A 24,722-nucleotide genomic window follows, 5' to 3' on the forward strand; every position below is an offset into this window, starting at 1 on the left:
TCTGTGACCCTCTCTTATAGGCGTTTCAGCGTGGATCACTGTCAACTTCCTAACAGGTACATTCCTCCCCACCTGCCAGAAGCTGACAGTCCGCAGATGCCATTCTTGACAGCAGCAGCCTCATTTCTAGTCTTTAACCCCTGAGGGTTCCCCAGTGTTGCTACCCAAAGTAGGGTGTTGGGATGGGTTGGGGACTCATCAGGGCAAGCATGGAGCTTGCAGATAAAAATGCTAGGAAAAGCAGCTTCTCTGTAGGCTTGGTTTTCACCAGCATGGTTCCAGCCTCTTGTCCTGGAGCCACACCTGCCTGGGACCCTGTCCTCTCATTTCTTAGGGAAGTCCTGAATAAAACCAGTCATGCTTTCATATAGTAAATGTGGTGTATGCTCATCACCTTAGAATTGAATTCCTGTGCTGTAGACAGAACAGGGAACAAAAAAATTAGTTCTTGGATCGAGGTGGCAAGTTGTTGTTATTCTTAGATTATTCTCAGTACATGTTGATTTTTGTCTATTGTAATTATGCAAAGACTAGTGCGTGTGATGCATATATGAAAAAGAAAGAAGCTTTGTGGCAGGATTTGCCCCTTGGGGTGGAGAGCCATGTTAGGGGCCAGATTGGGAGTGCTGAGCTAGGGGAAGGCATGCCTCTGGGCATGAAGGGACATCATGGAAGTCTGTCTCTGAGGGGTGAGCAGTAGATAAGGGCAGGCCCCACTTCTCTGCTGAAGATCAGTGTCATCCTATATTGTTAAAGCCATAGCCAGTGGAGCCACGTTCATGTCCCTTATACATGTAGTGCATCCTTCCATAGAGATTGTTAAATACAGCTGTTTTTCTGTTCTTCTTTTCACTGAGGGGCCTGGCTCCTAAACTCTTTTTACTTTTTTGGCTGTTCTGGTCTAATTACTAACGCGACAGTGCTATTTTGGTTTCTATTCACTATGCTCCAGGCAGTTTGAAAACCCCAGGAAGGAGCAGTGTGGGCATGCTGGATTTGGGTGGAGGGTCCACTCAGATCACCTTCCTTCCAAGAGTCGAGGTAACTGGTCTCTGTCACCCCACTGTGGCCCCTACTCTCCCCCCCCCCCCAAGGCTGCCTGTCCCCAAGAGTTGCAGCCCCTTAGGGGAGGCCCATAGAACTGGAGCCTCTGGGCCTGTGTAGTCAGTTCCTGTCCTGAAGGCCAGAGTCATTCACAGTTAATGCTTCTTCACTTGATTTTAACTCTGCCCGGGGGAAAAAAATGGAAATTCTGTCTTCAATGGGATAATAAATTAGATGCTACTTGGAACCCTTTGGGCCATAGGATGTGAGATGCTCCCCTTCCCCACTAGGGCACCCAGAAAAGGGGCTATTAATTAGGGGGCCAGTAGAGCTTGAGAGAGCTCAAGCCCTGTGTGATAGACCTTGTAAAGGAGATAAAAATGCTCTCAGTCAAGACCATAGTTAACTACAGTGCCTTCCTCACCAACCACTTTATTATTATTCTTAGTTTTCAGTGGAAGAACATTTAAATTTACTCATAATTGTCTTGATTGGGCCATATTTGTCAAAATGGTAAATATTACTTATAAGGAGGAAAAACATAGTTTTTCATTTTGGACATTTTATTTTTCATTTGCTTGTTCCAAACTCTTTCATAACATGTGACTTAACAAAAAACTAATTTAATTGAATACATCTGTGAATACCCTGGTCTTTTTCTTTTTCTTTTTTTTTTTTTTTTTTTGGATATGTATTTATTATTTTTTTTATATGAAATTTATTGTCAAACTGGTTTCCATATACCCTGGTCTTTTCAAATGAAAGACCAGCGGGAAGGATAGTGATCCTCACATTCTTCCTCAGGACACCCTCCAGACCTCCCCGCCTGGCTACCTGACGTCACTCCAGATGTTTAATCGGACCTACAAGCTCTATTCCTACAGGTTTGTTTTGGGAGTGGGGGCGGAAGGTTGCATGTCCAGGAGTGTGGCTCAGCCAGCCCTGTGCAGTGGCCAGAGCACCCGGTCACAAACAGGCCAGGCCCCAGAAACCCCTCTGCTGGATGCCCCACTGGAGGCTCTCCCTCCTCCTCCTCTTCTTCCTCCCTGCTATTCCTCCCTTCTCCTGCCTTCTCCCTGCTTCATTTTTCAATTCACCTACAGTAAAATCACATTTCTCTTTTTTGTGCTTATTCTCCTCTGCTTTGGAGGAGGTTTCCAAAAGGTGGGAAGAGCCCATGGATTGTGCAGGAATTTTCTCAGCCATCTATTTACTACGTGGCACCTTTAGTAGATTATTGGCATAAAGCACATGTGCTCCATAAAAATCAAGGCGCATCTGTGTTGTTCACTGGTGCCCACAGCTCCTAAGAAGGCTCTTGTCAATTAATAGGCTTTCATTTGTTGAACTAAATGGCCTGAACTCCACAAAGAGAGGCTTCTAGGAGCAGAAAATCTGCTGCCTCAGCACAGGTTTCCTCCCTCTCCCACTTATTTTGGATCCAGGCCGGGTGACCATACTGGAGGTGGAGTTGAAGATGGCACCGAGCGCTTCCTGTAGCAGGCCAGTCCCTCACCTAGGATTTTCTTTCCACAGCTACCTGGGCCTCGGATTGATGTCAGCACGGCTAGCAATTCTGGGTGGCATGGAAGGGAAACCTGGTGAGTGGAATGAGAATTCAGAGCCCTCCTTGCTCAGCAGCCTTCAGGGGCCCTTCAGGAAAGGTGCTCCCACCCTCCGCCCTCATAGTAGCCCGCTGGGCCCTGGGAGACTGGGAGAGCCCAGGAGGGATGCATATGGAGGGACGCACCCCACATCTTGTCAGTGGGCACTCTGATGGTGATGAATGGTGATGTGTTTTAGCTGTGTACATGCTAAGTTATTTTTCAAAAGGAAGAGATGCTAGTGAAGTTATTTCTCAAACACTGAGCTGGGGGATTTTAGCCAAGAAACTGTATAATCATCACCTGTGTTTGGAATGGACTGGTTTTTAAGGATCTGGAGGGAACATTATTCTTCATGACAGTACAGGAGGGACCATGAGGAGGTGATTCTGAGGCTGCTGCCTTGGAGCTGGGGTTGAATTCCCTTATTCACAGCAATTCTAGTCTTGTGAGAATGTCCCTCCATCTTCTCTTGCTCTGTGAAGGACATTAAACATGGGCTTGGCCCTTCCTGCAGACATGGCATTGGACTAGAGATGGAGCCTATGTCAGGTCAGGATGTTTCCTCCCAGGCCTTTTCTGATCTTCTCTGACTGGCCTGGCTGAGGAGAAGCCTGGTGCTGGCCACCAGGATACATGAACTCTTATGAGGTCTTAGGAGATCACTTAGGAGACACTTAGGAGTTTCCCAATTTGGGGGGCACTAATCTGATGCTGGCATTGGCCTCTCTTTACTGATGGCATCGATCAAGGCCCAAAGGCCTTGACCCATGCCTCTGGTCCAGAAATGTGTGTGTGAGTGCACACCTGTGTTCCAGCCACAAGCCCTTCCCTCAGCCCTGCCGCTCCCTGCTCCACACCCGCTCCCCTCCATAGGCCTAGCACTTCTCTGCACTTCTTCTAAGGGCCTGGTTGTTCTGACAGAGTGGTAATGTTCAGCAGGAATTTTTGTTTTTCACATCTTATTTCAATTCACTTATTTCAAATCCTAGTGTTTAACCTTATTATGGTATCTATCCCCTTTGTTGCAAACCAGAAACATGTCCATGTCTCAGGCATACCTGCAGACTTTGTTCTGGGACCAGAAAACACCTATTTAGCCAAGAAGAAGAAGGCAGGTAGCCTTGTCCATGGCTAGCCTTGGAGTCCTGTCATCTGCATGAAGTGCCCACTTGGGACACATAGGACTGTAACACCTGCCACGAAGGGTGTGGACAGCTCCTGCCCCAGAGGAGTCCTCTCCCTATTGTGTTATCTGTTGCTGCACAACAAGTACACGCCAAACTGGTTAAACAAGCAAACAGCAGTCATTGTTGTATCTCGTGATTGCACAGGCTTGAGCTGGGCAGCACTTCTTCTAGGATCCCTAGGGTGTTGTGTGGTGACACCTGGGCTGTCTGGGTGAATGTCTTGCAACTCAGTGCTCCTCCATGTGGCCCACCCCCAGCAGAGCAGCCTGCATTTCTCCCTAGCAGATCAGGAAGGAAAATGCCCTGAAGTCACATGCCATCATATCCTGCACATTCCATGGGTGAAAGCAGCCCCACGCCAGAATCAAGGGCAGACATAGGGACTTACTTCTCAGCATGCACATCCTCGAGGGGTGGCATCGTGGGGCCTTGCAGGCCAACCACCATGCTTCCTTTCCAATTTTTTTTTGGAAAAAAAACCTCAGGTTTTGTCTTGTGGGGCAACACAGATGCATGGCATGATAGCATTGTCTTGGCCCTGCCAGGTTACTCACTGCCTCATTTGTCCATAAAACCAAGTAGTGTTGGCTCCCCTTTTATTAGCATGGTTGTGACAATTGACTGAATAGCACTTGACCCAATGCCTGGAACCCTGAAGCCCCTCAGTGCATGTAAGCTTGTGGTGGCTATGTTTCTAGAACTGATGAGGTTTTGCTGCAACTTCTGTGATAGAAAAAGTCTTTGCCTCCCCTGGTTGACCTGGAATCCTTCCACAGGTCAGGTCTAATCTGGCAAAAAGAAGCATGTTCCTTTAGCTCTCCGATGCCTTCATTACTAGTATTAGGAAAATTTTTTCTTTTGGTCTATTAATTAAATTGACATAAGACAGATTAATAGGAGAAAAATTTAATTATGTACTCACAGGACTCCATAAAAATATGATACCCAAGGACAAGTCAGGCAATTGAGGCTTACATGCCATTCTGAGCTAAGGAATAGGATAGAGGTCTAGGGCCTTAAAGGGGAAGAGGGCACAGTGAGGTCTGCGCAGGTCCCAACTTGTTTGGGGTTTGGGGCTTGGGGGTTACTATTTGCCTCATAAAACAAACTAGAGCATTTGTCTTCTGGGAAGACAAAGTCATCTTCTCTGAAAAACCTGCTATATAGTTGGCTTTGGCATCTTCCAAGAATAGAGAGGCTGGGAGTAAGGCCTCATGAGTCTGGGTTTTCAGCTGAGGTAGAGAGGGAAGATAGTGCTTATACCCAGAAAGTCCATAGTTGGGTATAGTTACCTCTAGGACTCATTACTGTTAACCCCGCCTGGGTTTCATGACAGTCACAGAAGTGGATTACTTAATAATAAAATAATAACAATACAGTTTAAAAAGGTGAGGGGGATGGGCATTCACAAGACAATAGGAAGAACAGATGTTGGGTCATTAGATGTGTTTGCCCTCCCATACGGAGGTCATTCTTAACAACTTAACTCTGGTAACAGCTCTCTTTCTGGGCTAGATCCCCTATCTAAATTCTTTTAGTATTTAAGAGAAAGGTAAAAGTTTTTCTTGAATCTTCTGAGTATTGATTATCTTTAGCTCAAAACATTCCACATGCCAAAGTGGCATATTTTGGGGTCATCTATTCAACTCCCTGTTAGTCCTACCTTTGAAATTTTTCTAAGAAGTTTCACAGTCGAGAACGCAAGCTAGTAGATTGTTCCATATCACTAAACCAGGCTCTTAGTCCTGATAATGGATGGGTTCAGTTAGATAGTTGTGTCTCATTTCAGGAGGCAGTGATGCAGGTGGGCACCCAAAGTTAGGCCTGTGGTGCCGGAAATCAGGTATTTAAGTAAAATACATTTCTGTGGAAATAAACATAGTGGCTAATGACTGGCAGATTGTAATCCTAGTTTCTGTTCTGAAGGCAGCCATTTGAGAAGATTTCTAGATGTTCAGCTTGAAGCACCTTCAGACAGAGTGAGGGTAGACAGCGGCAAACTGATAGGTTTTCCTGTTGCAGTTTGAATGTCTTTGGTGATCTTTCTGAGTGCTCCACACAGCAGCCGGCATGAAGATTATCCATATGTGAGCTGTTGTGATGATTCTCTGAAATTTATATCCAATTGTCCAGCCTAGGTTTAATGGCTTCAAAAAAGGGCAATTTAGCTCTCAATGATTGCAAGTCAGAGGTGTAGGAGAAAAACTGGAAATGTTAGTTTGGAGAGTTATAGCCAGCTATCCGAGAAGAGTAGAAGAATGAGGCTACAGTCCAACTTATAGGCAGAAGATAAAACCTCAGAGACAGCAGGAGTAGAAGTGTATACTGTGGTTTCTACTAGCCACCCCATTTCTACCAGAGATAAATGCAGTAAGACTAATTTGTTTGCAGATTAAGTTTAGTTTCAATAAATTTGGTCTGATTACTTGCATAAGTGCAGCAAGAATAGGGATTGACCATCATATAGGCTCTTTTAATCCTCTTTGCTGGAACTTTCATAAGGAATCTCAGATTGAAGTTTTTAAAATGGCCTCTTGAAGCTAGAACCATCAAGCCAAGGCCATCAGACTTAACCTGCAATACCTATAGTTTAGGTGAATTCCTCTTTTCTTGAGGTGTCTAAAATATCATAAGGTTCCTGCACCTGCCAGAAAACATTTACTCACCTGTAAGCATGCTAGGAACCCTTCAAGCAAGATATCAGGCCAGTTTTTTCAAGGTGCTTCATTGGCTTCATAACACCAGCCTTAGTTCCTTAAAATTGTCTGATCATGTCTGAGCTTACACACATCCTTCTCAAATATGACATTCTAGTAAAAACCTTGGTAATATAGCCAGTGTTTCCAGTTGTGTTCTGGAGACCCAGGAGAATGGATTCTTACTGAACTTACACACGTAACTATATTGCCATGAAAATAAGCATATTCAGTAAGTTTCCAAATTCTGGAAGTATCAGATAGGGAGAAAAAGTAATTGTTTCATCTTTGTTCACAAAGGTATATCTTACCAAGTTGTTGATAGCTTAAGAAAAAAGAGAAAAAATGTTTCCTTAAATCTGGAAAAACAAGGGCACCTGAGTGGCTCATTTGGTTAAGCAGCCAGCTCTTGGTTTCAGCTCAGGACTTGATCTCATGGTTTGAGTTTTGAGCCCTGCAACGGATTCTCTGTCTCCCTCTCTCTGCTCCTCCCTGATTTGCGCTCTCTCAGAATAAATAAATATATTTTTAAAAATTTTTTTCTAAATCTGGAAGAACAGAACAGGCAATATTTCAAACAAAAACTCATAAAAATTATAATCCTCCTTCTCAGTTTATTCAGTTCCATGTAATTAGTACTTGTTTCCCTTAAATCCCATTTTCTCTTTAGCTCTAGAAATTCTTACCCAGCCAGGTTTTATGATCATAAAGTTATCAGAAACCTGGACTTGTCAAAACTCCTTTTCTTGAATCTCCTTGAAGGAAAGTACTTTTGTAGGAACACTTTTGCAAGAGTAAAAATCGTAACTGTAAGTGACTATTAAAATACCCATTGTCAAAGATCTGATGAGAGTTCATTGTAGTGGAATTGACAAAGAGGTCTGGTTATTTCTGTGGTGTGCAATATTTTAAGGTAACAGAATTATGACACAACATTATACCAGGACATACCAGAATTTTAGGAATTTCTTAACAATTTCTATAATATGTATGTTAGTAACATTTACTCATATGTTATAATCTAAGAAGGCTTATCAGCACTTATCTGACATGCTTTCCAGGTAATTTAACATAACAAATAAACTCAGTGTAACATCTCTTTTTATAGAGAGAGCGTATCTTTTGAGATGTTATCCGTGCCCTCTTAAAAATCTCAAACTTAGTTGGAGGCCAAAAAAGAATTCATTTAGAATTTGATTTTGGAAATTTGTCAAAAAAAACCACAAGATTTGTACACTTGACTAATACAAATTACTGATCATTATGAAACATTACTTATCTGTTTAACCAAAGTGACAAAGGTAAAATCCTTTGGGAGGGCAAAACAGAAGGTTACATAGTTGTGAGCAAAACTGGTCAAAGACCTGATAAAACAAAATTATTTTGATAAAACATAATCTTTGTTTTTTGTAGGCTGGTTACTTAAAAGGTAACAAAAAGCCTTTCACGGTCTTATCAGGAGCAGGCCAGTTACTAGTCCCAGAAAACTTTGTCCTTTTAGTAGGTGAAAGAACATTCAATTTTGGTTTCATATAAGTACACTACTGATTTTAAAGCTTCATTTTATAACCTAAATAAATTCATTCAGTGTTCGCCAACTTAACCACACAAGGTAAGATTTTATCTTTCCAGCTTTCCATTTAATTTGTCTTTATTCTTCTCCTGCCCGTTTGGAAATAACCAGTTTTACCTGGAACAAACTTACTTTCTTTCTCCTTAACAAAAATGCATCTTCATACCTCATACCTCTTCTTACTGAAAGCACATTTTACTGTCTTTGCATACAGAGTTGTTTCCCTTATTATTGCTAGTAATTTTAGTTACATATATTAATTAGAATTAACTCTTAGAACCCCTAAGAAGTTAACAGTTGTAAACTATGTCACACCAGCATTGTTTAGATTGGCAAACTTATGAATACATTTAATAATTTCTAGGGGTGCCTGGGTGGCTCAGTGGGTTAAGCTTCCAACTTTGGCTCAAGTCATGATCTCACCATTTGTGAATTCGAGCCCCACATCAGGCTCTGTGCTGACAGCTCTGTGCTGGAGCCTGCTTCACATTCTGTGTCTCCCTCTCTCTCTGCCCCTCCCCCCCCAAATAAATAAACAATAATTCTTAGAGACATCTGCTTCCTCATAGCACAATTTTTTTTTCAGTATGGCATAAGATATGTTTACTCATGATCCAAATACCTTTTAGTTCTTCTGAAAAAGGAAATAAAAGTGTATAAATCTATGTTCAGTAATTAATGTTCCAGTATTTTCTCTTAATTAGAAATGGTCTGGATAGTCAGTGAATTTAACTTAAATCATCATTTAGCAAAAGTTTAAAGCTTTAGCTTATCCAAAAGATTTGGGAAAATTTTTTAAGTACACATACCATAAAACATAATTATTGCGGAAAAGTTCACCTAAAAATCTCATATACTACTTGTATCTATTTAATTTACTTGTTCTTTTTTTTTTTTTAATTTTTTTTTAACGTTTATTTATTTTTGAGACAGAGAGAGACAGAGCATGAACGGGGGAGGGTCAGAGAGAGAGGAAGACACAGAATCTGAAACAGGCTCCAGGCTCTGAGCAGTCAGCACAGAGCCCGACGCGGGGCTTGAACTCACAGACCGCAAGATCATGACCTGAGCCGAAGTCGGACGCTTAACCGACTGAGCCACCCAGGTGCCCCAATTTACTTGTTCTTAACAACTGTGTTTAGACTGCTTTATGAGACCTTAGACAAAGTCAGCCATCATCCCAAGCTATTTTTCTGGCTGATAGATTTTTGTAAAAGATGGCATGAGCTTATTTGACCTTAAGTAAATCAAGGTGGAATAAAAGTGATATAGTGATATTCATAGTGATATTCATATTTCATACTAGTAACTTTTTTTTTTTAATTTGAGAGGAAGAGAGAGAAGCTTGAGCAGTTTTCCATGCTCAGCATGGGCTCAGTCCCACAATCCTGAGATTGTAACCTGAGCTGAAATCAAGAGTTGAGTCAGACACTCAACCACTGAGCCACCCAGGCACTCTGCCATACTGATTAACTTCTGAAGACCTGCCTGTTTTAATCAACAAACTTAAACTAGTTTTTATTTACTAAAGGTTAATACTAGATCACATTAACTTGAAAACATTTGGGTTAGTTTCTTTTTTTTTTTTTTTTTAAAGATTTTGTCTTTGGGGTGCCTGGGTGGCTCAGTCAGTTGAGTGACTGACTTGATTTCAGCTCAGGTCATGATTCCAGGGTCATGGGATCAAGCCCTGCATCTGGCTCTGTGCTGAGCCTGGAGCCTGCTTAAGATTCTTTCTCTCTCTCCCTCTGCCCCTCCTCCTCTCGCAAGTATGCATGCTCGTTTTTTCTCTCTCTCTCTCTCAAAAAAAAAAAAAAAAAAAAAAAAGAATAAAGTATTTTATTCTTTAATTTTTTTTAAGTAAATTCTATGCCCAATGTGGGCTCTAACCCATGACCCTGAGATCAAGAGTCACATGCTCCACTAACTAAGCCAGCCAGGCATCCCTAGTTTCTGTATATTTTTGAGAATTCAATTTATATAAACACTTCATTTCTTTAAGCCAATTAAATAGAGCTCTCTTACAAATTAGTTTTGTTGACACCATTTGGACATAGAAGATATCACCCAATTACAACACATACATATAGAATACATAAACATATCAACAGATGAAAACTGAGACCTTACAGTTTCCATACACTTAAAATTTCCTATGAGCCCAAGTTCCAAGTGACCATTCCCTTTTTTGTTTTACCTCCCTGAATTTTGTACTTTAACATTTCAATTTCAAAGGCACAAGGAAGAATGCATGTTGATGATAAATTGAAGGGGAGAGGATTGGTGAAAAAGAACAGGTGAGCTTTGAGCTGCCTGTAAAGCTGCATTGTTAGTTTTGCAAAGATTTGTAAGACAAGGACAGTTCTCAATTCTTTAAAAGAATTGGGTTGCAGCTTAAATGATATCATAGTTTGATCCACCCATCCAACTATATTAATATGTTTATATATATATGTATTACATATATATATATGTGTATGTATATATATATGTATATATATGTGTGTGTATATATATATATATATTATATATATATATACATATAAGAGCTTTGTAGTGTTTTAGTAATAAAACTTTTTATAGAGGCTTCAGAAGATTTTTCTTTTCCTCTGAGAACATAGTTTCATTTTAGCTTAGGGGAAAAGACCTAAAAAATCCTATCAGTCTCTGAATATCATTTTCCAGTCTGGCCGGTCTCCAGCCACAGAGCTATTTAAAAAAATCTTTTAAATGTCTTGGCAGTTTTCAGTCTGGACAAATAGCAGATGTTTTCCGGGATTAATGCAGTATGCCTTTGTAAAGTCTATATATAGTATTTTAACAAAGGCCTCGTTTCTGAGTGCACATTTCAACCTTGGACCTTCATCTTAGGAAGAAAAGCCTATCAGCCCCTAACATCAGCCTTCAGCTGATCATTTATAGGAGGTCCTAGGAGAAATGCTAGTCATCTGTTTCCTTGGGTGGGGGCGGGGGCTTTCAGGGAGCTATCTGGCTTGTCTGATAACTACAATATAACCATGGATGGGAAGAATGCCCCTTAGCACCCAAACAAGGTCCCTATGAGTAGGGTTGTAAATGGACATTAATCTGGGATTTTCTTTTAATTTGGTAGAATCCAATGAAAGTCAAGACTTTTAAGGCCCTTCAAGGGCTTTACAATTTTAAAAATCTGCTATCTAGGGATGTGAATTATTTGGGTGGGAATCTAGGATGTAGCTGTAAAGGACATTGCACACGAAGGCCTAAAGCTAGCAGAGCCTGATTATAGCAAGGAGCTTTCTCTCTTAAGCCTTATTGTCTACTTTGGGTGCTACTGTTAAATTTGTTTTTTGGCTTTTAGTATTTATATGAGTAACTTGTATACCCTGGGCGTAGAGATCAGGCCAGAGTGCTCTCTGTAAATCTTGTAGGGAAAGGGAAGCTAAAGTAAGCAGTTCAGTGTTTAAGGGATTTTCTGGGGAAGGTGGACGAGTTTGGGAGTTAAGGGAATTTGCTGAGGAGACAGGGCCAGATTTTAAGAAATTTATGTTGGATGGAGACTTTCATTTTTGTTTTAAGTCTAATTTCCTTTCTTCCCCCTGCCCCATCTTACTAAAGGAGTCCCTAAAGCTTAGCTGTTACATTTCTTCGTGTCTGTTTTTTTTTAACTTGGTCTTTCTATAGGTACCAATAAGACAATTATTTAGGATAATAATTGAGAACTCTCAAAAATATTTTTCTTTCTTTCAAATATTATCAATTCAAAGGATTCATTGGCCATTGGTGAGCAGGATTTTTATATTAATCTCAATAGTGACTCAAACCAATAAGCCTTTCTATGGCTTAACCATGAACACAAGAAGTGTCCCAAAAGATGATGGGCCCTTATAAGATCCAGAAAGTTTACTCCCAGAAATAGTCTAAGAAAGTAAAGCCTTTTGTTGTTGCAAGCAGTAAGAATGATGGCATGAAAACACTTTCCAGTTCCCCATGAGAACATGAGGCACCTCCAGTCACACACCTGCTAATCAGATACCAGGTAGGCACTGCTAAAATGGGACTTTTTCATCACTGACAAAACAGTGAAGGTTGAGATGGCAAAAACCCCATATGGGCCAGGACCCCTGTGACAAACTCTCCTGAGAGCTGGCCTGGTCAGACAAAGAGTGCTTCTTGTGACTTAAAGTCTCGGAACCACAGACTACTCAGCTAGCCACCGAGATGCATGTGATGTGTACAGAGAATATTCTCACTGGTCATAAAGACAAGCTCTCAATACATAAACAAAATGAAAGGAAAGCCCCTTATAGGCACATTAACAGCTTTAGCTGAGCCTTTGGTGTCTCAGCCAAACTGTACCTGAGAGGGATGTGTTGCTGGGTTAGAGATTGTGAAGTGTTTTACAGAGTACCTCGTATGGCAGTTTTCTCAAGGTTCACAGGTGACCTAGTGTCAGTCTGGCCTGTTTTGTGACTAACTCATCCTAACACAGGAGTCTTTGGGTTAGACAGGGAGCACTCTGACAGCTTTTAAGTGCTTGACCCATGCCTACCTGTTTTGTGGCTTTGGCTTCCAAGATGTCCCCTAGCAACTTCTTTACCTTATGTGCATATTGACCCACAGCAACATTTGTCTAAACAGACACTAGTCTGGTGGGAACTGTGAACTCAGCAGGCTTATAGGACCTAGGCTTGTGTTCTACCCTGTGGTCTTCCTTCTTATGACAAATGATGACAGACCAGAGAAAAGCAGTGACCATCTCTGCAACAAAAAGGATCAATAAAAAAGTCAAGAGTGTTAATAATAAATCTTTACCAGAGTCACCATACCCAAGGAACTTGTACAAATATTTTCTCCTGCTAATCTAAATTTAGAAGGGTGGGGGGAGATTTTCACCACTCATTTCCATTGGACCCTACAGGCAGAGATTCAGGAGCCTGACAAAATTCGTACCTTGTGCCACACCTGTCAGAAGTCTCAGGATCTCTCAGCTGCAGCAGCCTCAGAACAGGCAGTTTGCAGCCAGTGAAGTTTTTCCTGGCTGGATCCCCAACTGTTGGGGAGGAAAAATTTTTCCTGCCCTTCTAGGTTCTTCTGGCTAGTATATTAATTAAATTGACATAAGACAGATTAATAGGAGAAAAACATTTAATTACAAATGTATGGGAGCCCCAGAAGAATATGACACCAAGGACAAGTTGGGCAATTGAGGCTATGTGTCATCCTGAGCTAAGAAATAGACCAGGGGCCTGGGGGCTTTAAAAGGGAAGAAGGTGATTCACAGGACACAAGAACAGAGGTTTGGTTATTAGATGTTTGCCCATCCATACAGAGGTCACTTAGATTAAAATATCTCTGGTAACAGCCCTGTTTCTGGGCTAGACACACTATCTAAATTATTTTAGGTAGTTAAGGGAGAGGTAAAAATCTTCCCCTCACTAGCCTATAATCCTCTGTGTTATAGGCCTCTTCTCAGGAGAATCCATGTGTGCCCCATTCTTACTGTGATAACGTGCCTTTCTTCTTATTTCTCTTTATTTCAGCTGAGGATGGAAAGGAGTTGGTCAGTCCTTGTTTGTCTCCAGGTTTCACAGGAGAGTGGCAACATGCTGAAATAACATACAGAATTTCAGGACAGAAGGCAGGTATGGTGGAGTTCTTGTTCATCAGTGGTTTATGAGGGTTAAGATCCGCAGCCTTCCCTCTCTTCTGTACCTTCTGAATACCTCTCAGAAGCAGGGAGGCTGTTGCCAAGCCTCATTCACAGACAAGCCCTCACTTGCCCATGAAATGGAAGCACCTCTGTGAACTGTCAGGGCTGCAGGAGGCCCTTGCCAGAACACACTGGGAACTGTTGGCTCCCATGGGATCTCTGCACAAGGCTCCCTTGTCTGTCGCCACATACTTTCTTCCAAAAGACTGCACTTCCTAACAAGCCTCCAGTGAGGAAGGACCTGAACATTCTACCACTCTTAAGACAAATGGCCAAGTTGGGGCTGTTGGCCCAGTAGCAGTGTGAGCTTATCTCTGAAAAGAGGGAGAAATGGCTTCTTCAGTGGAATCATTTCCCTCCACCTATCACCTCAGGCTGCCTGGTGAGCACAGGAGAGGCTGCTCCAGGTGGCATAGCCCCCCCAGCCTGTGACATTGGGTGTGCTGTCTCACCAGCCTGACCCCTCTTGCCCCATGTGGTCTTCGGTTGCTCTGTGCTCCTTTAGTTTTTGCTAAAAGAAACATTGAACTGTTTCCAGGCTGGACATAATGGGCATGAGGTTTGTCTGTCTTTGGTGACAGAGCTATTTCTACTCACATTTCTGACACCAAATGTGGGCAGGGGAGGGGAGGGAGTTCCCCACACCCACCAGTTCTCCACACATGAATAATTCTGTTCAGACTCACCCTGGAGTTAGTGCAGACTGCAGAGGTTAAGGGCTCAGACCTGCGAGGCTCCCCTCACCCCCCTCTGCTTCAGATGCAGATAGCAAGTCCTGGGCCTCCTATACTTCTGACCAGCTGACTACAAATTAGGGGTTCCCACGAACCACCACCACCACCCCCAAATAATTTGCCAGAATAGCTCACAGAACTCAGGAAGGCAATTTACATAATATCACTGTTTTATTATAAAAGGCACAAGTCTGGAACAGCCAAATGGAAGAGATGTATAGGGCAGGGTGTTGGAGAAGGGGTGTGGAGCCTCCATGCACTCCTTGGGGACACCACCTCCCAGTACTTTCATGTGTTCAGCATCCAGGAAGCTCACGGAACCTATTTAGGGCTGTATAAAGCTTCACTACACAGGCATAGGTCATTAAATCATTGTCTGCTGGTGATTAACTCAAGCCCCAACCCCCTGCCCTCCCTGAATTTTGAAGGGTGGGCTGAAAGTTCCAACCCTCTAATCACATGGTTGGCTCCTCTGATAACCAGCTCCCATCCTGAAGCCACTCAGGGACCCACCAACAAGAGCCCACTCATTCACATAAATTCAGGTATACTTGAGAAAAAGGGGCAGATTTATCCTGAGTAACAGAAGATCTTCCTCTTATGTCCATCCCTCAGGAAATCCCAAGGGTTTTAGAAGCTGTGTCCAGAACAAAGACCAAATATATGTTTCTTATTATTGACCATGGAGGTCACCGTCTCAGCCAGCTGCTCATGCACGTCCTATGCGTCAGGCCCTGTTGCAGCCACTGGCATACAGCTGACATTTCAGTGGGAGGAATTGATAAACAAGAAAGTAACTTGAAGAAAGAAACAGAAGGGATTGTGGGGAGGGGGAACCTGAGAGGAAGATAACTGTTTTAAATATGATGGCCAGGGAAGGCTTCATGGAGTGGTGTTTGAGCCAAGACCTAAAGAGATGGAGAATAAGGCACACAGATGATCTAAAGCAGCAGTTCTCCAGGCCAGAGGAGCAGCAAGTATAAAAGCCCTGGGATGGCTGCTGTGTTTAAGGAATGAGGAAGTGGAAGTATGGCTGTCCTGACAAGGGACAGTGGAGGGAAATGAGATCCAGCGGACAAGGACAAGGGGAGAACTGGCTGGAGCTGCTTTCAGGCCATGGGCAGGTCTGTTGGGAGAGATAGGAAGCTGAGTCCAGGGATGGGCTATGGGATATCCACGTTTGATAACCTCTGGGGCTCTCTGTTGTCCTTCTTCCGAGCAAGGGGTTAATTGCCAGCTGTGTGAGCTTGGCAAGCTGCCTGTTAGGCCTCAGTTTCCTCATCTGTGACATAAGGAGGGTGCAGGTCCCACTTCCACAGTGGCTGATGGGATAGCCTGCATGTTCAGAGCTCAGTAAGGGCTAGCAGAGAGTAAACAGTGTGAACTTGAACCCATTGGGCTGCATTAGGACAGCTGTGTGTGCTGAGCCAAGGGCCAATGTCCTTCAGGGTTGAGGACCACACCATCTCTGGCCACCTTCATGCTTTGGGTTTCTCTCCCTTGACCTGGGCCCACAGTGCTGTGGCTCCTGAAAGTTTGCTGTTGATATGTGTGGTGTTGATGAGCACCCTGACTCAGGGTAGGTGCTATGCAGGCTTTTTGCCCTGCCACACCCTCCAGGTCAGGGCCTCAAATCACTGGACAGAGCCCTGGGGGCTGCGTGGCCCAGGTGTTGAGCCCCCAAACTGCTATCTTTGTGCTTCTCCTTTGCCTCAGCAGTGAACCTCCATGAGCTGTGTGCCAGCAGAGTGTCGGAAATCCTTCGAAACAAAGTGCATAGAACAGAAGAAGTGAAGGATGTGGATTTTTATGCTTTTTCCTACTATTATGACCTTGCGGCAAATGTTGGCCTCATAGGTAAGGGTGGGGCTGAGGTGTGCAGAGGGCCCATGGCAGAGAGTAATCATGTCATCAGTGACCCTCACAGCTGGAAGTAGACAGGAGGGCAAGTGTCTTGTCATCCGTATAGGCAATAGTAAGCCCCCTTTTCAAAAATAAAGCAGGTTTTTGAGCCACTTAGTAATACAATGTCAGTGCAAAAACAGTTACTTGCTGTTGAGTTGTTCTGCTCTAAGGCAGAACTGACGCACCTGTGTAACTCAGACCCTCAGCCATTCCTGCCTGGCCCCCAGGTCTCTAGCTGAGGGAGCCCTTGGTGACATGGCCATCTTTCCCCATCTGGCACCTAGGCTGGCATGGGGAGGGGTCAGCCCACTGACCAGCTTCAGGAGCTTATGGGCACTGTGGCGTCTCCAGGCTCCCTGAGCCACCTGCTGCCTGGAACCAGTGTGGAACACTACCACCCAAGGGTGGGTAGTCCAGGTGGAAAATGACCTCTATTCACCCTTTGCTCAGGCCCCAGGTCTCTCTCTCTGGCATAGAACAAGCTACCTCCTGGTAGCTGGCCCTATGGCCACTTGACCTGCCAGGCCTGAGGGCCCCTGCAGGCTCCCTATACCTGGAGCAACGTTAGTTGATCCCCACTCTCCTGACTGTGCCACTGGCTGCGGACATCACGATGCTCAGGGCCTACCACACACAAATTTGGCCTGGCAGCACACTGGGGGACTCCACTCTCCTAGGCTGGCTTGAAGAGACACCTCCCAGCATCACCTTATCACTGGCTGCAGGTTGCCCTTTCCCTAGGGGACCAACAACCTCCCAGAGTGACCTCGGGAGATGCTGGCCTGTTCAGAAAAGCTCTTCCAACTCCCTTTTGTGGTCACACATGGCTCTGAAAGAGCTGCTTAGGTCTGTTTTCAGAAATGGTATCCATCTTCAATGTGACATTTGCTGACTGAGCAAATGCCCAAAGTCAAGGAAAATTCAGCTCACTGAGCAGCTGCCCCCTATGAAACATAAGTGTGTGGGATATCTCAAGGCCCCTCTTTGAAAAGTAGAGGTTTTGGGGTGCATTGAAGAAACAATCACCATTCTTGAGAATTGGGAGACACAGCTGCCATGCCTCCCTCCCTAGGAATGTCACAGAAGGCTGGGGCCATTCCCTTCTGGAGAGCCCTGTAAAGTCTCTCTGACCATTTGATCTAAGACCTGGAAAACCACTATTTGACTTTTTTTATAGAATTTTTTTTCCACATTCATAAAATTGATACCAGAATACCATTGCTGAACTCTGGGCCACAGCTTGAGAAAATGTATCCAATTCTTCCCTTTTATTTTTTTTTTTAACTTAAAATTAAGAGATTGCCCAGTCTCTGGGGTCCAAGGATCCTGGTGCCTTTCCTCTGAGGGACCCTCTAAGTCCCATGATTGTGCTAATCATCCCCATGTGGTGTCCTGCATGGAACACCTACCCACCCCCAGCCACGTCACTTTGGACAAATGATCAGTGCATGGGAGGGCCACTGCCCCACTTGCAGTCAGCCTGGATACGCCGCCTTACATCATCCTCTCATGGGCACCAGCCTCAGGGCATTGGTGGCATCACTGCTTCAGGGATGCTGGTACAGACCAGGTGTTTGGTCTTATCCCACAGATGTGGAGAAGGGAGGCAGCCTCGTCGTGGGAGACTTTGATATCGCAGCCAAGTACGGTAAGTGATGGCTGCACTGCCTGGGTGAGAAGAGCCAGAGCGGGAGACAGGGACCCAGTCCCTCTGTGTGGCAGATGTACCTTGGTGCTTGTGAGGCAGTACTGAGAACTTCTGGATTTAGTTCCTGATTCAGCCAGGCAGATGAGTGTTCAGAGGTGGGAGAGGGTGCTTGGGGTCACTGTGCTGGGCCCAGACCACAGGTTAGCCACATCCTGTGTGGCCACGGCAGGGGGAGAGGGGAGCCTCAGTGTCCCTGGCTGTGATACGGCATATTTCTAGTTCTAAGGTTGTTAGGAATGGACTCCCTTGATTTCACTGTTTCTGATACCTCTTCACTGCAGTTCAGGGATTTCCCCTGATATAGTCCCAGCAAATTCACAATTGTCACACCAACAACCCCTGCACAGCAGAGCCCAACATGTAGGGAGTGAAGAGCTATTCCCCTTGAGTTTGCAGGTAGCTGACCCAGCAGTCCCCCTTCCTCTCCTCCTTTGTCCATCACACTCAATCTGGCTGGCTGGGGTGTGAAATGAAGGCTGTCTGTAAATATTCTGCTCTTTGGTTGTTGTTGTTAATTGCAGATCAAAAGAGTTAAACTTCATATGTTTCTCTATAGAAAGTCCTTTCTCCCCTTCCCCTTCAAAGTGGCTTTTTTTTTCAAGTTTTCTTGTCACTTAGGGGTTTGTCATGACTCTTCAACAGGAAAAGGTTCTGAGCAGAATTCTGGGAAGGCTATTGGTAGGTTTGTTCATCCTCCTTGAGAATAAGAGTAGAATGTTCTGAGCCAGATTTGTTGGTGTTTTCATTCTCCAGAAAGCCCAGATCCACCCCTGAGAGAGGTATCTAGAAGTCATGGGTGCAGAGCTATGCACTGTGAGACTTTGGCCTTAGGCCCATGACACCAAGACAAGACACACAAGTCCCTCTTGGTCTTGGAGGCCAGGCCCAGGGGAGGCTGATTAGCTTTGAGACCCTACCCTTTGGTGTGCTCTTGGCAGATCACCTTCCCACTCTGGGCTACAGTCTTTTCTAAATCAGTGAGAACCTGGGGCCAACATAGAGCCCTGTGAAGGGTGGGCACCTGGGGTGGGTGGAGTCTAGTCTGCATAGAGCCCCCCCATCTCACCCAGGAATGAACCACTTGGAATCTGATTGGGAAAGGGCTCTCTCACCCCCAGTGTGCAGGACAGCGGAGACCCATCCTCCAGGCAACCCCTTTCTGTGCATGGACCTCACCTACATCAGCCTGCTGCTCCAAGAGTTTGGCTTCCCAGAGAACAAAGTGCTGAAGGTAAAGACTGTCTCTGGGTGCTCCTGTGCCCTTTATGACCCCAAGGGCTGGGGGTACTGCTTCCAGCCTCCCAGCCATGCCCACTCTGCGCCTTCCTTTGTGTTTTCAAGCTGACTCGGAAAATCAACAATGTTGAGACCAGCTGGGCTCTGGGGGCCATTTTTCATTACATCGACTCCCTGAGAAGACAGAAGAATCCAGCCTCATAGTGGCCAAGCTGCCCCAGCCATCCTTACAGAGCGGCTCCATCTCCATGAGAACAGACCTGTGTGGAATGCCTTGATGTGTTGGGAGGAAGCCACTGCTCGGGCTGCCACCCCTTCCCTTTGGCCTTGCAGACCTGCCCCTGGACAGGCAGAGGGCTAGAACGTGACCAGGCCTAGTGTCTCCTCCTGCCTCAGCCCCAGGTGGGCAGTAAACCAGACAGGGCAAAGGGCACATGTCAAGTTTAGTATGACACAGGCACACCATCCCCCATCCCTCCCCTGTATGCAGGGTTGGGGTGACTGTAACGTGTTTCTGTGACAGGAGTCTTGTTTTGTCTCCCTGCCCCTGTCTGGTCCCTCCTCTCATCCCCAGGGTGGACCTCCACCTTCTCCCCAGAGACTTGGTCGGGAGGTTTTACAGGCTGTTCTGGCTGCTTTCAGGGTGGGCCAAGTGGCAACCACCATGTCCTCTGGGACAGTGAATTGGGCGGACCTGAATGCATTGGCCTCCTCTTTGGTTATGGACATGCGAGGTCATCCAGAGGTCTGTTTTCTCAGGTTCTTGGATGGCTTGGGGCAAGCTGATGAAGTTGGCCTTGTGAGTAGAAGAGGGCTGGGGGAAATACCTCTGTGTGTCCCAGCTCTTCAGAGGAGGTCTGAATGTGAGCATGACCTGCTTACAATATTTATGGCTGTGCTGTGTGAGTGACATCTCTGTTGTGTGGTGCTGGGTGTTTGTGTAGCAGCTGTGTTCTGAGCCCCAGTGAATGTATTGCTACCATGAGCCATTTGCAGCTGAGCAGTGTTGAAGACACACACCATCCCCCTGTGGGTCAGGTGGACTGCAGTCCCCAGAACTGCCTTCTTGAGGCTCTGCTGGGGTACAGGGCTATGCCCATTGTCTGGGGCCTCTGTAGGACACTGGCTCTGGGCCCTCTTGCATCGGGATGTGAAGTCTGTGAGACATAGGCCCTGGGGCCACAGTCGTTCTGCAGTGAATGTATGGTATATGGAATAAGCTGAACCTCATGTGTTCCACTCAAAATAAAGGGTTTACAAGGGTTTCTTCTCTAGTCACTCTTCTAGGTGAGCATCAGCAATGTTCATCCCCTGGTGGAAAAGCCCCTGAGATCCCTCTTTACTATAGTTGAAACAAAGAACTGTCCATGCCGGGTGACAGGTGGCACATTAACTCTTGTCAGTGTGCCTCATAAGGAGAAAACAGCAGAAGGGCATAGGGAAGCCATCCTCAGGCCATCATGCATGCCCGTGGTTATAGGCGAGCCCCTTGCCTTCCCAGCAGAGCTCCCCTCTTCCCTGGGACTGTGACCCTCAGCCACGTGCAGTGTGGAGTTCTCAAGCAAATGCTGTGCCCCAGCTTGCAGTGTGTTCTCTGAGGATCTGGCTTTAATCTGGGACAGCTGGAAAGGGGTCGCATGCCAGACAAAGACTGGGTGTGAGCATAGGGTCTGGCCCCTCAACTACTTAGGGCCACTGCAGGACCAGGACCGATGTGACTGCTGAATGAGCCCATGAGTGGAGGCCTGTGTTGGGGAAAGGGCTCTGCAGAGAGCTACAGGAGGTTAGTTTTACTCCTTACCTCCAAGAGCCCTTCGTCCCCAGGGGTGGAGGCAGGGAGGGATCGAAGTGTAAAACCTTTGATGTTGAAGTGCTGTGCCCACGGAGATGGGGGAGCAGTTACCCCCTTTTCTGAACGTCCTGATTCTGTGGTCTGATCGTCACTGGCCCAACTTCAGAAGGCTGGTGGAAGACCCCAGTACAAAATCCACTGACAAGATAAGGTTAATCACCCTCTGCCCAGTGGTTTCCCCAGAATTTAAACCCTGGGGCAGAGGTCTGGAGGTGTGCATATGACATAAGCAGAAAAAGACAAAGAAGGGAAGGTGTTTTACCTAAATAAAAAGCCACATTTGGGCTACAGCTAGGAAACCTTCATTTGAAAAGGGCAAGAAAATCCAACTACCAGCACCTCATCATCCCTGCCTTGGCAGGGTTTCCCCAGCCTTTTCCTTCTATAATATCTAACAAGTTAAATATTTAAGGAACTTCCAGAGGCCATGATCAAATGTGTATGAAGGTAAAAGTGAAAATTGATTTGGTCCATTTATAGGTTAGTGATCTCACATCTGAAAAAGTGGCAACAACTGGAAGTTTCCCAAAAGATCACCAAATAAGTCATGGAATATTTTTAGTTCCAGCAAAGTACACAAGTCATTTTGCTGTGTCTTTTGTGATTATAAAGTAGGCTTTGTTTTTTAAAAAAGAAGTAACTACATATGCACCTCCTAACATGTAAAAGTCAAACTAGAGATACAGTAAGAATTTTGTTCCCTCTGGTGTGCCCCACTTCACATAAGCCGTGTGCATCTATGTGCTCTGCTCAGATCTTTCTAGCACGTCCCACACACCACCTCCTGCCCACATGTCCTGCACTTTTCTGTTCTCACTCAGAACAGCTACGCTGTTGATGCACACTGAGCTGCCTCAGTCCTCCAGTGGCTGGTGTCATCCATATGTCTGGATGACAGGACCCCCGGCATCAGGTTGTTTCCAGTACCACATCCATACGTGAGCCATGCTGACATTGCCAGATCCAAAGGCAGGAATGTTTTAAATTGTGACATGTCGTCAGATGGTAATTTTCCTGTGCACTGGCCTAATTCATGTCATATGTATGTCTAAGAGCATTTCTTTTTCTGTGAAACATCTGTCCATGTCCTGTGCCAATTTTTCTGAGAGATTGTGGTCATTCTCTTACTAGAAGAATGTTTATACATTAGGGAAATTAGTCATTGTGACAGAATGTGTGGCAAGTTTTTTCCCATTTTATTACTTTTTGAATTTATGGTGTTTTTTTCAATGCACAGTTTTACTGTTTTTATGTATTTAAGTTTAACTGATTTATATTTTTATATAGACTTATGATGACTTCCAGATTTTGTGTCATACTTAGAAAGGCTACCCCACTGGGATAGTTTTCAAAGTTAACCAACAGTGTTGTTGTTTTTTATGGTTTTCATTTTATTACTTTAAGAACTCCCAATATATACTTATGAATACCCTCAGGCACAGTAAATCATTATTTCAAGGTGGATTTTATTTTTAGAACCATTTCAGAGTCCCTGAAAGGCAAATGTGATGTTCAAACTAGGGTAATACCATTTTGGGATAAAATCAAGGCTGGCAATAAGGTAATGAGCAATCCCAGAAGTGTGCAGAATCATAGCAGTGTCAGGAAGAGTCTCCCAGGAAAGCCACACTGTGTGTGCAGTTTCTGGTAAGGTTGTTTTAATGACTTGTTTGGAGAGCATGAAGTGTGAGGAATGATTGAAGTCCCTGGGGCAGTTCATCATTGTGGAGGAAAACTTCTCTGCTCTCCACTCAGCCTTCTACTCTCGGTACTTTTCTCTGATGCTAGATGTGTCAGCAATACTCCCACACCAACTAGGTGGCCTACAACTCAGTTCTGAGACTATCTACCTGGAGTTAGTGCAGACCACACAGGTGAAGGGCTCAGTCTTATAAGACTACCCCCACTCCTGCTTCAGGTACCAGTCACAAATCCAGGTTGTCACCTGTGCTTCTGAATAACTGGCTCTAAGTCAGTGGTTTTCATGACCCTCTCCTCAGATTTGATAATTTGCCAAAGAGGCTCACAGAATTCAGGAAAAACAGTTGACTTACTCTTGTTGATTTATTGCAGAGAATAGATGGAAGAGACATGTGGGGCAGGACATAGGGGAAGGGTCCAGAGCTTCCGTGTCCTCTCTGGGCATACCACCCTCCTAGCACCTCCACATGTTAATTAAACCAGAAGTTTAATTAAAGCAAGCAACTCTTGATCTCAGGATCTCTAAACCCCTACTTGGGATTTTTTATGGAGGTTTTATTATGTAGGATTGATTAAATAATTGACCATTAGTAATTAGGTCAACCTCCAGCCTCTCTCTCCTCCAGAGGTCAGGGTGGGGGAGGCTGAAAGATCCATCCTTTTTTTTTTTTTTTTTTTAAATTTTTTTTTTTCAACGTTTATTTATTTTTGGGACAGAGAGAGACAGAGCATGAACGGGGGAGGGGCAGAGAGAGAGGGAGACACAGAATCGGAAACAGGCTCCAGGCTCTGAGCCATCAGCCCAGAGCCTGACGCGGGGCTCGAACTCACGGACCGTGAGATCGTGACCTGGCTGAAGTCGGACGCTTAACCGACTGCGCCACCCAGGCGCCCCTGAAAGATCCATCCTTTTGATAGCATGGCTGTTTCTCCTTGGCAACTGTCCCCCTTCCCGTGGTCACCTAGGGGCTTTCCAGAAATCACCTCATTAACATAGACTCAGGGGTGGTTGAATGAGCTTATGGGACCTGGGACCAAAGACCAAACGTTATAACAAAAGATGCTCCCATTGCTTTCATGACTTAGGAAGTCCCCCTAGGGTTTAGGAGCTGTGGGGCCAAGAGCAGGGATGAAGGCCAAATCTGTGTTTCCTATTACAAATCACAAAATCACAGTACTGGAAAGAGGCTTTATGGCCGATGGGAATCTGACAGCATCTTCAATATTGTAAGGATTGTGAGATCCTGGACTTGCCTCTGTTGCTACAGAGGCCAGAGCTTAGACACATGGGCACAAGTTACAGACCATTTTCAGGTTTCTAACAAGGAAAGATGTCCTAAAAGAAGATAGGCTCTCTGTCATATACATCCCCACCCTTGCCAGCACTCAAGGGTACTCAAGAAGGGATCCCTGTCCAGATAAGAGGTCATATCAGGCACTTCCAAGGCCTCTTTACTCTCAAGATCCTTGAATGCGCCTTGAAAATTATCTTGAAAGTTATGAGCAGGTAAGCATACTTACACATAATGTCCCTCAGTTTTGAGTTGAAATAACAATGGCCTGTGTTGTGGAGTGTTTAGGTCAGGCATGGAGCCAACTGCTTTTTGGAATAGCCAGTGATTGCACTGTCATGGCAGCGCACGGAGCACCGACTGGTCAAGGGGCCCTAAGGACTCAAGGTCAGCAAGTAAAGAGTGAAGGTCCCCACCCAGACCCAGATCCAGAGGCTCCCAAACCCCAAATTAGTGTGCCACATTGCCTTCAAAGTTAGAGGTGGTAGAAGATTA

The 24,722-nt window shown here is 44.9% G+C and overlaps 1 protein-coding gene across 7 annotated transcripts in view; it reads left to right on the forward strand.

The window, feature by feature from the left end:
• ENTPD6 (ectonucleoside triphosphate diphosphohydrolase 6) overlaps nucleotides 1-20,645 on the forward strand; it is a 38,769-nt gene extending 18,124 nt beyond the window's left edge. For 5 of the 7 annotated variants that reach the window (XM_011280971.4, XM_006930007.5, XM_006930008.5 and 2 more), the window contains 9 exons: nucleotides 21-56; nucleotides 953-1,041; nucleotides 1,849-1,928; nucleotides 2,581-2,645; nucleotides 13,630-13,731; nucleotides 16,250-16,390; nucleotides 18,030-18,086; nucleotides 19,265-19,377; nucleotides 19,488-20,645. In XM_011280971.4, the coding sequence (XP_011279273.1) occupies nucleotides 21-56; nucleotides 953-1,041; nucleotides 1,849-1,928; nucleotides 2,581-2,645; nucleotides 13,630-13,731; nucleotides 16,250-16,390; nucleotides 18,030-18,086; nucleotides 19,265-19,377; nucleotides 19,488-19,586 (782 nt within the window). In that variant the 3' untranslated portion in view covers nucleotides 19,587-20,645. The remainder of the gene's footprint in view (nucleotides 1-20; nucleotides 57-952; nucleotides 1,042-1,848; nucleotides 1,929-2,580; nucleotides 2,646-13,629; nucleotides 13,732-16,249; nucleotides 16,391-18,029; nucleotides 18,087-19,264; nucleotides 19,378-19,487) is intronic. The other 2 variants (XM_006930009.5, XM_019826924.3) reach the window with 2 other exon arrangements.
• The last annotated feature ends 4,077 nt before the right edge of the window (nucleotides 20,646-24,722 follow it).

Source organism: Felis catus, chromosome A3 (genome assembly GCF_018350175.1).
Source record: "Felis catus isolate Fca126 chromosome A3, F.catus_Fca126_mat1.0, whole genome shotgun sequence".
Taxonomy (NCBI): Eukaryota; Metazoa; Chordata; class Mammalia; order Carnivora; family Felidae; genus Felis; species Felis catus.